Here is a 15,810-nt window from a genome sequence, read left to right as displayed (position 1 = left end):
TCCTGATTATTTGGGGATAAAAATAAAGATCCACGAGGATTCTAAAAGAGACATAAACTTCTTTAGTATTGAAGCCAGTTAGTGAAAGTAGAGTAAATGCTATGAGCCTAAAAGTTATGTAATCTAAAATAAAGAAGCTTTAGATTGAAAATGTTACTGAAATTTCTACTCATCTATAATAATTATACTGTATTACATTTCTTTAGTTTGACAGTTTCTCAGAAAGTCTCAGCAATTTTACACTTTTGAATAGCAAGTGAACTTTATCATGAAATGCAAACAATAATGTGATAGTAGTAGTCGAATTTCAGCTAATAACGGTATTAGCTAAAAATGCAATCAATGTTAACTAATCCTACGTGAGAAACCACAGCTTCTAGCTATAACTAAGCGCTGAAGGATTTCCAGTCACCTAAGGCACTTAAACAAGAGAGGACATTTCATTAACCAACGTGATTTAAGTTTACATCACAGTGGAGGATTCTTATTTTAACTGGTGTCTGTGAATCTGTCTCACAGAGAATAAATCCTAATGTCAATACACATATTACCTCATAAGTACTTCAGAGGTGCTCAATGTACTGCTGGTAAGAAATCTTTTATTTAAGGATAATTACAGAAGCCACATGATAAATGCCAAGCCAACATTATGGACACTAATGTTTGGCTGCACAGTTCTAGACAGATGTTTGTACCTGTTTTTGAAAGCCTGCCTATGCTTTTGCTGCTTCCAGAACTATCACCTCTTGTCAGAACTGAAATCCCACTGAAGCTGCTGGCTTTGGTTACAGCAGGCTTGAAGTTTCGGAGAGAGCTGTCTGAATCTGTGCTACTCCAGGGCCGTGGTTCAGAATACTTCAAATCATTCTCAGTGCTGCTTTGATGGCTATTTGTTGATCTTCCTGAAGCATCTTTATTAACTCTGTAATTTAGAAATAAAACTTTGAAAAGCCAATAGAGACAAAAAGGAAAATTATGAGGAAAAAAAAAAGCTCTAATTTTTCAATACTGTACTGCATGAAAACATGCTTCCAATACCTAAATATCTGGCGCCTCTGCTGAGTGCTATTAGCATCCTCGTCTTGGATTCTGTTGGCATTTTAATAAAACATTTTTACTTTTATTAGCGTCAGTCAGACACTTACCAAAACAAATGTTAAATTCCTCACCTTTTGTCAATAATATAATTCTCTTGGGAACACAGGGACTAGAAAGAAAGAACAGATATAAAAAGTTGAGCATTGGTCAAATAATGCTATCTGTAAACCAATGATGACAACCAAAATCATGTGTAATAATTAAAAAAACAATAGTTACTCCCGGTTCTCAAATCAAACATGGTGGTAAGGTATACAAATAAATGATAATGAAAAAATCTTTTTGGCTTGGAGATACTATGCTTACTTTTAACAGACACATATTTTTGAAGCAATTCATTTCTGTTGTACAAAGTAACTTGAAATTCAAATATTGTTTCCAACAAGTAAACCCATTTTCACTGTTAAATATTCAAGATATATACACGTCTGTAGATTCCACCTTATTCACTCAACAAATATCTTGATCAGCTCTGCTTTGGCAGCAGCTGTAGCAGTGAACAAGCAGCTATGCCTCAATGTAGCTTACAGCCAAAAGCCTCCCAGTGCTACCAACCTGACTCACATAGCCATCATTTTTGCATCTTGTATTAATTACAAGTCTTCTACTTTACCAGCTATCAGTTTTGCTCCTTTCATCCAATTTAAACAGCAGAAGCCACAGAAACCTCTTTGATCATGACTTTCTACTCCTTAATAGCTCACTGATCTTCTAGTACTTAGTGTTAGCTGCTCAGTTGTCTACGACTCTTTGCAATCCCATGGACTGTAGTCCGCCAGGCTCCTCTGTCCATGGAATTCTCCAGGCAAGAATTCCAGAGTGGGTTGCCATTTCCTTCTCCGTGGTATCTTCCCAACCCAGGGACTGAACCCAGGCCTTTTGCATTGCAGGCAGATTCTTTACCTTCTGAGCCACCAGGGAAGCCCAATCTTCTAGCACAGGGGTCAGCAAACTACAGTCAGCTATCTGTTTTTCTAAATAAAGATTCACTGCAGCACAGCCATGTCCATTCATTTACATATTGTCTATGGTTGCTTTTGTATTAATAAGGGGAGTTTTGAGTTGTTGCAATGAAGGCTGTATAGTAGCAAAGCCTAAAATACTCATTATTTGAGCCATAAGAAAAAGTTTGCTGAACCCTGCTCTAGCTAAAAACTCAACTCCCTGCACCAGATTTCAGGAGCAAGCTGAAATAAGATTCCTACTAATTCTCCAATTGAAACGCCCCTCACTTCCTGCCCCCTAGGCCATAATCCAGGTGGATTATGAATTCTTCAGTTCCTCATGAGTCTAGCTCTCCTTTATCTCTGGCCCGTGAAGATGCTAACTGGACGTGGAACACTTCAATCCTTCAGGTCTCCTCTTGGAAGCTAACTCTTCCTCTCACTCCAGAGTTCTGGCTTTTGGTGCATCTCTACCGTGTTCCCTATTTCACCTTCATGTTTCTGTACCAATCACACACTGTACTGTCATTATCTCAATACTCATCATGGGTAGAGACCTCATCCATCTTACAATTACAGAGGAAAATAGATCTAGGTTAGGCCCTGAGTTCAGAAGACCTAGGGTGAATCCTGTCATTTCCTAGCTAGATGATCTTTGTCTATTTTACTTAGTCTCCTGGAGCCTCAGTTTCCTCATCTGTGAATATAAACAGTGATACCGAATATAGGGTTGTTTGGGAGATAATTTATTGTACATGTGCATGGATACATTTATCTAGTGCCCAGCAAAATACCTACTATAGGTGATCAATAAGATTTGTTGAATATTATAAACTTTTAACTGACAGTCTAGATTTTAGTGTCATTTCTTTTTTAATACAGAGAAAATTTCTATCTCTGAAAGTATTAACACAAATTACATATATTCTTATATCCTTGACTAGTCCCTAGTACTGCATAGAGCAGATACTGGTAAAACCAAACTGATTCTCTTCTTGAATATATGTGTAAAATAAGCAGCCACTTAAAAGATCTGTTCCATATAACCACATATAAAGTGGAAAATAAATATTAATTAAAAAAATCAATTAGCTTTACTTTAAAAGAAACAAGTTATTTATCAAGAAAAATCCACTAGCAAGTAGGACTTAAGGCACATGATTTTGTAGATAGTGACCACTACTCCAAAAATCTCCATTCTGTGAGAAGTCTGAGAGGAAAAAATACTATATAAACTATATATTCAGTCCAAAGTACTGCTTCTTAGTTGATCTACTTCCAACTTTTGAAAAGTACACATAACTGCAGCAATGTAGTATTTTACAAACTATTAAATCATTAACATGAATAGGACTATAGTATTTCTAAAAAGATGACTTTATATGTAACAAATGTAGCTGAAAGTAAATATGATCAACAGATTAAGGGAGGAGTGAATATGCAATTAGCATATAATTAAACACGAAGACCTAAATGTAAGTCAGTACGTACATCTTGGGAAAATATTCGGTCTCTAGCTCTCTGGTATTCTTCTTCTCTTTCTTCTATAGATTTGCTTCGTCTGTCATCTTTCAAACGTATTCTCATCTAAAGAAAAGAGAACAATTAATCTTGGGGAAATGATCTGCCAGGATAAGTCCAGCATCTATAAAAATGCTCCAAATGTGCGAGGTTACCTGGTTATCATCCTTGTCAAAGCTAGAGTTATCTCTCTTGAGGATATATCGTTTCTGAAAGTCTTCACCTTTATCATCCTTAATATGTTCAGTAAATTTCTGATCAGGTCTAAAAAATAAACCAAAAACCAAGGGAATAAAACATAAAAAAGTTAAATATTACATTTTATGAAAAGTGATAAAAATAATATGTTCCCACTCACTGGCGTTATTTATAGATACTTATGTTATCTCAGTTATTCCTCAAAAATAATCTTATGAGAAAACATTAACTATCCCATGTCATGACTGAAAGGATATATGAAATACACTGTGGGCTCTGGAATATGACTGCTCAGGTTCAAATACTCAGCTTTAACATTTAGGTGCTTTAGTTACTTATTAACCTTTCTTTTCCCTACTTTCCTCATTACAGTCTACCTGCTTCATAAGGTTGTTCTGAAGATGAAATGAATTAACAGATGACCAGCACTTAAAACAGTAGACGTCTGTTATTATAAATACTACTGACAAAACTGAGGATCAAATGACTAAAACTGTCCAAGATCAGGGGGCAAGGAAATGACTGAGCCATGGTTGGAGCCCTGGTATGGAAGCCTGTCTATCCTCTTTGCATTGCCTCGTCTAAATCTAAGAAACAATTCTGGGACAAAGGAAAAAGTATAGCACAGTATCTTATGTTACACTCTTACAGTACCTGCTCTGATGTTACATAACCAAATATTTTGTGGTTGAATTTAATAAAACTTAAAGAGACGACTTCAAAATGCTACCAAGTTACCAAGTGTTCTTAATTACAGCGGGGTACATCTTTGTTTTGTATTAACTGAAACAGGTTAAAAAGAGGTTTTTTGAAGGTTCATGTTATGACCTAAAGTAATGATTATGAACTCTTAACAACGTATTTCATGGCTGATTGGTTTTTCCTCTATGGAAATGCTGCAAGTTCTACTGGGATCCAGAAAACAGATGGAACGCTGTTGCTCTTGGAAAATTATAATCATATAAAGTTTCGCTTTCTGAAATATATTCTCAGTTACAACAAATTAATTCATTCAACACTCCTGAGACTTAATATCATTCTATTCTAAAACTGAAATAGGTGATCTATAAAAAATATATTTATAGGCAATAAAGAAAGGCTAACTGAACTCCTAAGCAATTTTTTACATATACTTAAAATATATATTATGTAGTCACGTAATTTATTATAGGTACCTTAAATAATTTCTAAACCAAATAAAACTGAGTAAGGCCATCTTCAGCAAACTTCGTAAGATATTTCATTACACAAAGTAATCAAGTAACACTTCTGAATATTTGTTTTAACTTAACTTTTTAAGAGTACTGTATCTACATCCTGTCAAATGATGCAAAGATTTTAAATGATAATTATCTAAGTAAGCTGAAGAAATCTTTATTTTAAAATATATTTAGATATGTGAAACAGAACATATATCCACAAAGAGCTATACACAGAACTAAAGAGAAAAATAAAGAGTAAAAAAGAAAAGAAAAATTCCTAGACCAAACTGATGAGAAAAAGACTGCTTTCTTAAGGAATTTGAAAGATTATCTATTTAATCCTGACAATGGCCGTATACTGTTATTTGTCACATGACTGCCCCATTGGTATATATCAACTATTTTTGCAGCTGTTCAAAATCACGTTTTCTTTTTCAAGGAGTTTGTACTTGGGTGAGAGACTGTTATTCCAATATGACTGTAAGATTTAACCAAGAGCCTGGCAACTTTTCTAAGAGCAGCTGGATTCCCACACCAAATAGCATTAGCAGGCATTTCAGCTAACCTTAAGACTGTCTTACCTCTGTCTTTTATAGATGCCTGAATTTACTGCCCTGCAATCGCCAACTTCCCGCTCCAATGAGACACCCCAGTGGACACCGGGTTGTTGACATCCACAACACCACTGGTTCAAGGCTGGAGCGGGTAATCTGCCTATGAGGAAAAGGCAAGTTTGTTTTTATTCAATGTGGAGCAGTTCTCTAAGGTTTTCTGATTTACATCCTTCTTCATATTCCAGAAGAAAAAAATAAAAATACAGTGTAACTTCAATGATCTGAAATGTCTAGTTATAATTATGCTATTGATCCATTCTTCTTTAGGTATCAATACATTTTAAACATCTGTGTTTAACTAAACTCTTGACTACCTGGATAAAGAGAACCCTGATATCATGTGTAGCATTCAAATAACTGAGGTTACACTGCATTGAAAACCTTAGAGAGTCACCAGTCGAAATGTTAGTCAAAATGCCTGCTAATGAACATGTGCTTGGGTATCCAGCAGCTCTGAGTAATGTTGAAAGGTATTGGTTAAATGAAGTAGATTTCTATTCACCTTCAGTCCAGCTCATAGCTTATGGTTACTGTCCCACCTTAGTCATGATATAACTAACTAGGAAAAAGCTAAGATATTTAAAAAAGACTAAAAGATAGGCAGTAGACAATTAAATCAGATTCACATGTACAGCTAAAACTTAATCCCTGAAGAAACACGTGATCCTTTTCAAAGACAGCTGTCTTCATTAATTTTAGTTGTAGTAACAATCAATTAAAAAATACAAGCTTCCACCAATAAATATACCTTTTTGACAAAATACTATTTAAAATGGAAGAAAACCAACTTAGTTCAAGCAAACAATATGACAGCTACAAGGGTAAAGACCATTATAACAAGAGAGAAATAAATGAATTAAATATAATTGTGCAAGCCAAATGGTTCATAATAGAACCTTGAGAAGTCTAGCTTCAAGGAAGGAAGAAAAATTATGAACTGAAAAGCATTATTTATGGCATTGGAAGCTGACTGCTGCTCACAGATCCACTGCTGCCACGTATGAAATTAATATGGAATTCTTTTGATGGGTCACCATAAAGGATTTTAGCTGGACTCAACAGGGTGCTTTAGGACTAGTTTTACTAACAGACAAAAGAGGTATTGTGAACATACAACTTTAGGTGCCTCTGCATTGTGCCTTTTGCTCCCAAATATCAGCCCTGATTATCTGTTTCACCATACAAAGCTAACACTTTTTAAAGGAAATGATTCCTCTTAACTTCTTAAAATTTTTTGCTCACTAGTCATACATAGCCCAGAAGGGTACACAATATTATGGATAATACTGGATTAACCAACCAACAGTCCCACTGTCCTGAAATCTGTGGAAAAAAAGAACCAAAAATATAGGTGGAAAAGACAGTGAAATGATAGAAAATTAGTGAAAATACAGGGGTGTTAAAGTTTGCTTTTTCCTTTTAAATGTGCCTGAAGTTGGCCGTAGCTATTTAAATTGTACTAATTTAAATCCGTAAGAAAATGGTTATTAAACATCACTGACATCATGACTTTTGAAGGTTTTCCTACTTTTTAAAAAAGCAATCCTCATTCACCTGTCTCATTTCAGTCACCTGTCTTATTTCAGTCCAGACTGGTGCATTTTACATCTCGTGAACAGAGTGTATTTTTTAGACCTGTCACATAACGTTATCATCACAAAGCTGAAGCAGGCTGCTAAAACATGTGGAAAACCTGAGATAAAAGATGTTACAGAAAGATAAAGAATTATCACACACACATATAACAATCTTTCTTGATACTTACATTCTTGTATTGCTAGTTTTGTTTACTATGACAGCCTTCCCACTCTGATCAACATTGTGGTCTAATCCAAAGTAAGCGGCAACTCTGTGCAAGAGCATCCTATGGTAAGATGTCATTGGGGGAAATTTTTTACGGGGAGACCTAGAATTAGAAGAAAGACTAATTTAGCAGATCTTGAATAACTTTGATGACAATTTATTTTGTTGTTAAAGGTCAGGACTTACTCATTATTACCAATGAAATCTAAAATTTCTTGTTCCAATTTCAACAGCATCATTCTGTCCCTGAAAGAAAATATGAAAACTCGTAAAACTTAACACTGAAATAATCATAAATGTTGAATTTACAGGGCTATATATATATTTTTTATAAAACCTGTACACTGAAGAACATTACAAGCTTGATATATGCTTTCTAAAAAAGTACTATTTTAAAAGAATAAAGATGACTTTTTAAAAAAATTTATGGAAAATTTCACACATACACAAATGTAGAGAGAATACCATCCAATTTCAAAATTATTATATTATCTTGATCTGTTAAGTACTACTATATTATATTAAATTCTGTTCCACAAATACATGGATTATAACAGAATATTAGTCTTTATCCCTTACTCAATAAAGTAAGAAGCAGCAGGAAAACAGACATCTTTAGGTAGGCTCATAACTTTGTTACCATGCTCAACTCCATAGAAACAGTACTCTAAAGAATATGCAATGCCAGTAACCACAGGAATACTCCAGTGGGAATCCAATGCTAGCATATAAATGGAACTACAGCAGAGAAGTATGAACTATATTACTAATCCTAACTCAGAGGAAGAGGACTTCAAATTATTCTAAAAATCGTCATAATACATTTTAAAGATTTGGGGAATTTTTTCGATAAAATACCAAAATGAACCAAATATCTCGAATATTAAAATAAATAAGGACACCAGGGAACACCTGCATGTGCTCCTTCAGACCACTAGGGTCCTATTTAGTGCACTTACAAAACAAGCTGCTGGTACCACTCCCCAAAGGACCTCCTTGCTCACACACCAAGAACATAGCTCAAGAGAGTTTTCCTGTGGTCACTGTAAATTTCAGGTGCATGTGGGAAAAACAAAACAAAAGCAAACCTCACGAACCTTAGAGCTAGAAGCAGCTTTACAGAAGCAGCTTTCTGTTTCTAAAATTTTATAAATCAAGAAAACTAGGCCAAGAGGTTAATGTTTCCTTCTCAAATAAACACTACCTAGTGGATCCTTCTCAGATTCTAAGGGGAAATGATGTCCTCTATTTCCTCTGCTTAAGTTGCCTGAAAGTCTATACATCAGCCCTGAGTTTGATCTTCTCTATACTGCAAAAGTAGTCTTATAAAGCTGACTAATGTTAACCATACACATTTTTATATCAGTTGAAAAAAATCAAGAGAATAACATGCCTAAGTGGTGATTTAAAACCCAAAGTGGAACAGGATTACATTTTAATACAAATTTCAGCAACATTCAATTTTTCTCCTTTAGTATACTCCACCTCAGTAAGTGGTACCACCTTTCACTCAGCATACTGTACTAGAAGTACCTTTTCTTGCCTATTACTATGCTTTTCCAAATCCGCCCATGCAGTTAATTACAACTGCAAATTTTATCTATCTTCAATCTATTTTTCTTCTCTTTCTACTGCCATTACCCTGGATCCAAGTATTCAGGATTGTGACTTGACCTCTATGATAGTAGTATATTATCTCCCTGTATCTTCCCTTGTTCCCTCCAAATTTGTTTTACCTGGAACATCCACAACAATCTTTTAAAAACACAAATGTGAAGACGTCATGGGGTGGGATAAATATTTATCACAGGTTTCCCATTGCTCTTAGGTTAGAAATGAACATCTTTTGTAACATGGCCCATGGGGCTTCCCTGGCGGCTTGGTGGTAAAGAATCTGCCTGCCAATGCAGGAGATGCAAGTTCAACACCTGGGTCAGGAAGGCATGGCAACCCACTCCAGGATTCTTGCCTGGCGAATCCCATGGACAGAGCTGGACAGGCTACAGTGTGCATCAGGTCACAGGGAGTCAGACACAACTGAGCACCCACACGCACTAATGCAATGTGCCTTACAAGGCAGGTATGACCTTCACCTATCTCTTTAGCCTCATTTCCTGCCCCTTTCTCACAAAACCTTCATCATTTTGGCTTATCGCTGTAGTTCCCAAGCTCTTTCCTTTCACAGGCTCCTCGAACATGCTGTTTCCTTTGCCCAGCACGTTTTTTATTTTTTTTTTAAACATTTATTTATTTGGCTGCACCTGGTCTTAGTTGCAGCATGTGGGATCTAGTTCCCTGACCAGGGATGGAACCCAAGCTGCCCGCATTGGGAGTGAAGAGTCTGGACCATCAGGGAAGCCCCTAGCACAGCTTCTTACATTCTTTTTTAGACCTGTTTCTTTCATACCTTTTAAGAGTATTTATCACAATTATTTTATATAGTTGTCTGTGCTATAGTGAGGAGCTCAACAAATCTATCTGAGTGGAATAAATTAATCAGATTATTTTACCAATGTCTTTTAATGTTTTTCCTTAAAATTTCAGGGGAGGATGGAAAATTTTTACTTACTTCATAAGGTTTTCACTGAAAAAGACTTACTTACTGTTGAGACTCTTTTCCTCGAATGTTTTTTTGGGTCAATTTGTCTTGACATGGTAAAATTTTCTAATGTATTTTATACACTTATTGTAGGGGAAAAAAAGGAATTGGAGGCAGGCAACTTATTTAGCATTCATGAAACAGTGCATTTAATTTGGTTCCTCTGTTTGAGCTAAACAGCAAGCCTACAATATGTGAAATATTCTTCAGTGAAGGAACTGGTATTCAAAAGAAATCTGTTGTCTCCATGAAAGAAAACAAAAACCTAACAATTTTATTAGTAATTGATACAAATTCAGGCTTTTCCCCCTTTTATATGTAGATTTATGGGTTGCAGAGGATTTTCTATTACCTGGACCACTTACTATTAAATTAAGTTCCCCTACTTAGTTTACTAAATTTTTAGTTAGCAAAAAGTAAAACTTGTTAGAAAAATAGCTTTCCTAAGTTCTCAAGATTTACATTTCCTGCCTTGTATCTGCTACAGCTTAGTCCAAGTTTCCAAATTTTCAAATCTGTCATCAAGGTTAGATTTCTTGGTAATGGCCATAAGTCAAAAATTAACAGTCCTTTACAGAACCATTACATACAGTACTCAAACTAACAGATCCATAAATTAATTTTCATATGGCATAGGTTTATTAGCACATGAACTTATAGGCACACATAGAACCTGTCATCATATAATCTTTAAAAGAAACCAATACATGCTATCTGTTATTAAAGAAATATATAAGAAAAACAAAGATCTCAATCAAATTGACCAATAAACTACCTGAAGTTAAAATGAAGGGACAATAATCTTTTAGTTATTAGTGTTCTAGTCATTATACCAGAACTGACTTTTGAGAAAGTATGTGCTGGTACACAAGTGGCAAATAAAAAAGAAGAAAACAAGAATGCTTGCTTTCACCATCCCCTTCCCACTGTTCTATATGAACTGGGTCAAATATCTGCAACAGGCAAGAAATATGAGGATTTAAACATCACCTCTAATAAAAGTAAACTCAGAAAATATTTCAAGCACAGAACAATTGCATAATGTTCCCCAGAACAAAACTGCTTACTTTTAAAACATATACTCTGAGGATTTTTCCATGGGGCTTCTCCCCTCCATTAGTGACACAGTTGCCTATACTGTCCATATTTCTTCAATATGTTGTATAATTTACAGAAAATGGTTATAAAACCAATACAAAAACACGTATAAAAACCACGTCAGTGCGTGTAATCTCTATCTTGGGCAACTGCAGGTTCCTGGGTTCTAATCTAGTAATGACTATTTATTACAATTTTTAAAAGTATTTCTTTAAGACAGGAATTACAGATAAATGGTTATTTAACACCTGAAGTTAAGTTTATTCATTGGGATGAGAACAAGATTTAAGGACCTGAAGGAAAATTTTGAAATAAAATGTAAACTAGACTTTAGTATGATTTCAAAATAAATCTGCTTAACATCTAGAATGCGCTGAAGTTCTAGTGGAAATTTGCCACTTATTACTAATTTTTGGAGAAGGTGATGGCACCCCACTCCAGTACTCTTGCCTGGAAAATCCCATGGAGTGAGGAGCCTGGTGGGCTGCAGTCCATGGGGTCGTGAAGAGTCGGACGTGACTGAGTGACTTCACTTTCACTTTTCACTTTCATGCATTGGAGAAGGAAATGGCAACCCATTCCAGTGTTCTTGCCTGGAGAATCCCAGGGACGGGGGAGCCTGGTGGGCTGCCGTCTGTGGGGTCGCACAGAGTCGGACACGACTGAAGCGACTTAGCAGCAGCAGTATTATTAATTTTGTGCCACCTATGTCTGGCAATTAATGGTGTGTTTCATTGAGAGAACACAGAGCCATCAGGCAAATCGTTTTTCTCACAAAATTTAACATTAGCTCTTACTATGTAAACCACACTGACATTAGTATTTACTCATTAGCCATTATATGAATGGTTCACTTACATATTTTTTTGAATAAAAATGCAAACACAGAAGGATTAATGTTCTGATACATGCTGCACAACATGGATGACCCTTGAAAATATTATGTTAAGTGAATGAAGCCAATCACAAGAGACCACATACATATGATTTCATTCATATGATGATACCCAAAGGGTTCAGGGCATAAGGAGGTGAGAGCAAAATGGTTAAGGATTTCTTTTGGAGGTTGATGAAAAAGCTCATAAATTGACTGTAATGATGGTAGCACGAAATCTGTGAATATACTAAAAATCACTAAGTTGTACACTTCAAAAACACATATGCAGATAACATAAAAACTTTTGCATTTGTAGAGGAAAACAGAAAACTGCAAAAAAGAAGAATATTTTGGAATTTCTTCTGAACCTGTTATGGGTTCAGAAGAAAGAAAAATCCTACCTGTTTAGGATCCCGTCTTGCTTTACACAAACTATGTATTTTCTACCTTCCCCTTAACCTACTGAGTTCTCATTTCCACCAGTCTACAGCAAATGAAATGCCTTGTTAAAGTAGCCAACAACTTCCTAGTTCCTTAATCTAATGGGTTGCTTCCTTGTCACCTTTAATGAAGCTGTTGCTGTTTGGCTGATTTCTAAGACAAATGTTCTCATGATTCTTCTGCCATCTTTAGGACTCAGTGTCTCTTACTTATCCTCTACCTTTAAGATACCGTTTTTCCATAGAATTTCATCCTTGTCATTTATTGCATCTCGCTGGCCAAACTCACAAAGCAAGGGTCACCTCTACTGATGACTCCTAATCTTTAAGAGCATCCAGGCTCATTCACTTGAAAATTAGAGTTATACATTTAATCTTGCCACAGCGTTTCATCAGACACCTCAAACTATACTTATTTGTAACAGAACATATCTTACTTCATTCAGGCTTGTCCTTATTGCTTCCCCCGTTAATGGGATTAACCATCAGTCCAGCTGGAAACCTAGCAGCTGTTCTGTTCTAACAAACCACTACTCGTCCATCTCCAAATAATCACCAAGTCCTGCCACGGGATTAATTCTTAAACATCTTCCAAATAAGCCTTTTCCTCTCTGTTCTTCTCTATGTTCTCCTACCCATACTCCCTGCTCATGATTCTCGGCCCCTCACTGATGAAGTAATCTTCCTAAAATGCGAATCTCATTCTGGTATCACCCTATTCAAAATTCTGTCATGACTCCTCCACAGAGCATGCCATACTCAGTATTTCTCAAATGGTGCACTACTGCGTCTCAGCGACGATGATTTTTAATTGTTCATCACATTCCCGGCTTCCCATCAGCACTTCTTACTCAGTAAACGCCCCAGTGTGTTGGTACCGATCGAGGTTGAGGATAACTGAAGAGTCTGTCTTCATACCTTACCAACAACCTCCCCATCACTTTCTGTAATTACTTGCTACATGCATTCCTGCCAGAGCCAGTGTGCAATCTTGTCTGCCTGGGTATACTACCTCCCTCTCATACTGCTGTGCCCTAGCAATGCTCTTGTCTCTCTCAGGTTCTCATGCTCCCATTTAAAGCACCATGAATTCAAAATTCAGCTCAGGCATCTTTTCAGTGCAGCCTTTACAGATCCTCTCAGAGGTGGGATCCCATCACTATGCTTTTACAGCACCCTGAAAAACTTCTTTTACAACATTTATTCTATTTTAATGATATGTCATGGGGTTTTCTTTTTTCCGTAGCACATAGAATGTGAATATTTTAGGGTCAGAGATTATATTTTGCTCACTTTTATATCTACAATGTTTAGCACAATGCTTAGCACATGATGGATACCCAACGAATACCTGTTCAATGGACTAATTTCAGTTGGGACCACTGAGGAATCAACTTGACCTGAAAAAAAAGAAGTCATGCAGAGTTGACTGACTTCACACTTATACTTCCTACTATAAGGAGACTACTTTCCATTTTAGTGGTTCTCCATTTGGGATTAAAGTTAAATGTAAAATAGAAAATCAATATGGTACTGAAACAATAAATTCTGAATGAAATTAAAGGCGTATCTTGAAGCAAGACATGAGATAAACCTCAGCAATACTGAAGACACTTGTTCATGTTTTTTATCACGTGTGCTGACCCAATGAACTAAAAATTTCACAAATTTTAACTACCATTCTGCGGAGCTAACATCTAGAGGAGGGGTTCTTAACCTTCGAGTCTTCTACTCCAAGAATGGGTTGGTCAGATATTTTGTGAATAAACCTTTTTCTGGGAAGAATGCCTTAATGGGATCGATGACTTGCCAAAAAGTTAAAATCTATTTATCTAGTACCCTGGCAAAACAAAGGATTTCACAATTAGTTAGTGACTCAAATAAGCACCTTAAAAATCTTTGGCCTGGAGGTTCATAAGCTAAGCAAGAAGAAACAAAAATTCCGTATTCAGTTAAGTCCAGAAACTTGTTATAAGTGAATATAATGAGTAATTTGGCTGAGTGCTTTATCATGAGGTATACTTCTCTCGTATTTCATGATTAATGATAACTCTTTAATCTCAATTAAGACCCAAAATATCTTAATGATTCTTTATTTCCCAAAATTCCTACAAAGAGTATGAATTATCTTTATATCATCATGATATATATAATGCAAAAAAGGTATTTCACATGTGTATATAGAGGCCGGCAACATCTTAGCCCTAAGAAACTGAAATGTTTCTGGTGTACTTCAAATATTCTAACCTTATTCTAACTCAGTAATGAAAACATATATAACAAAATTATGGTACTCTAGAAGCAATGTAAACCTTATAAATTTAATTTTTACCTGGGATTGTTTTTTAATGTATTTACTAAAAATTCATGTAGATCTATGCCAGTTGAATCAGTGTATTCTTGACTGGAATCTAAAAAACAACAACACAAAAACCCAGTATAAAGTTGTTTGAAACAAATTCCTTTCCCTTCACACATGATGCATAGCAAATAAAATGAGATGCCCCACAATGAAAACTGACGAAGTAGAAAATGGAATTTATGATGAATTCAGATGACCACAATTTTGCTACTCCTATATAATGAGTATGACATGGATTTATGTAACTGCATGTTTATACACCTTCTTAAAAAGAAAATTTCTCTCATATGTGCCACTTTAATTTACTCTGAATTCTTAAAGATCCTTCTGTATACTCACAATTCTCATATTCAAAAATGCCTCATTAAACAAACAAAACTCTGATTCAGACAGCAAACTGAGTCTGCTTAGTTCAGTTGCAAATATAAGGAGTTGTTAATTTGGAGATATGCAGGCACTTTAGCTCTGAAAGAGTATTTATCATAAAAAATTTGCTTTCCAAAAAATTTTTTTTACAAATATTCACATTTATTTCTTCTCCTTAAATGTAATATCCTTACGTGGTTTATAAAACTGTTCAACATAACTGTGTCTATAAATTTAAAAAGGATTTTTATAGGTTTATAATGATATATGATGAAGTTCTTTAAAATTCACATCTGAAAGATAAACGTCTTGGGTTTCCAAGAATATTCTTACTGCATACTAAACATTTTGGCATTAGTTCTTTGTATCGTAAGGAATTAAAAATACATCTTTTTAATGGAATCAGTATTTAAATTACAGTGATTCCATTATTTTGATACAAGAGACAGACCAATAAACGATCATGAGTTATCTTCCTTGGTGACTTTTTGACATGAGGTGCAGTTTTTTGGCTAAATCATCTGATGTTCAGAACTGTGTCATGCCATTTTGCCCAGAACTATATCATCCCTTCAGTCTGTTCTGGATTACTTTTATTAGAAATATACTAAGTAAAAATTATTCAAGGGGTAAAGGGTGGATTAATGGTGAAATAAAACCTTTGTTTAAAAAATATAGAAATAAATTG

At 35.4% G+C, this 15,810-nt stretch overlaps 1 protein-coding gene across 9 annotated transcripts in view; it reads right to left on the bottom strand.

Moving 5' to 3' along the window:
• Positions 1-15,810, bottom strand: part of R3HDM1 (R3H domain containing 1) — a 162,788-nt gene that overhangs the window by 59,390 nt on the left and 87,588 nt on the right. For 7 of the 9 annotated variants that reach the window (XM_040228513.1, XM_040228506.1, XM_040228507.1 and 4 more), the window contains 8 exons: positions 14,727-14,805; positions 7,567-7,626; positions 7,343-7,483; positions 3,719-3,827; positions 3,534-3,629; positions 1,170-1,207; positions 1,039-1,089; positions 696-922 (listed from right to left, as the gene is read on the bottom strand). In XM_040228513.1, coding sequence (XP_040084447.1) covers positions 696-922; positions 1,039-1,089; positions 1,170-1,207; positions 3,534-3,629; positions 3,719-3,827; positions 7,343-7,483; positions 7,567-7,626; positions 14,727-14,805 — 801 coding nt within the window. The remainder of the gene's footprint in view (positions 1-695; positions 923-1,038; positions 1,090-1,169; positions 1,208-3,533; positions 3,630-3,718; positions 3,828-7,342; positions 7,484-7,566; positions 7,627-14,726; positions 14,806-15,810) is intronic. The other 2 variants (XM_040228508.1, XM_040228514.1) reach the window with 1 other exon arrangement.

Source organism: Oryx dammah, unplaced genomic scaffold (genome assembly GCF_014754425.2).
Source record: "Oryx dammah isolate SB20612 unplaced genomic scaffold, SCBI_Odam_1.1 HiC_scaffold_27, whole genome shotgun sequence".
Lineage (NCBI taxonomy): Eukaryota > Metazoa > Chordata > Mammalia > Artiodactyla > Bovidae > Oryx > Oryx dammah.
This window is presented reverse-complemented; position numbering and strand designations above follow the sequence as displayed.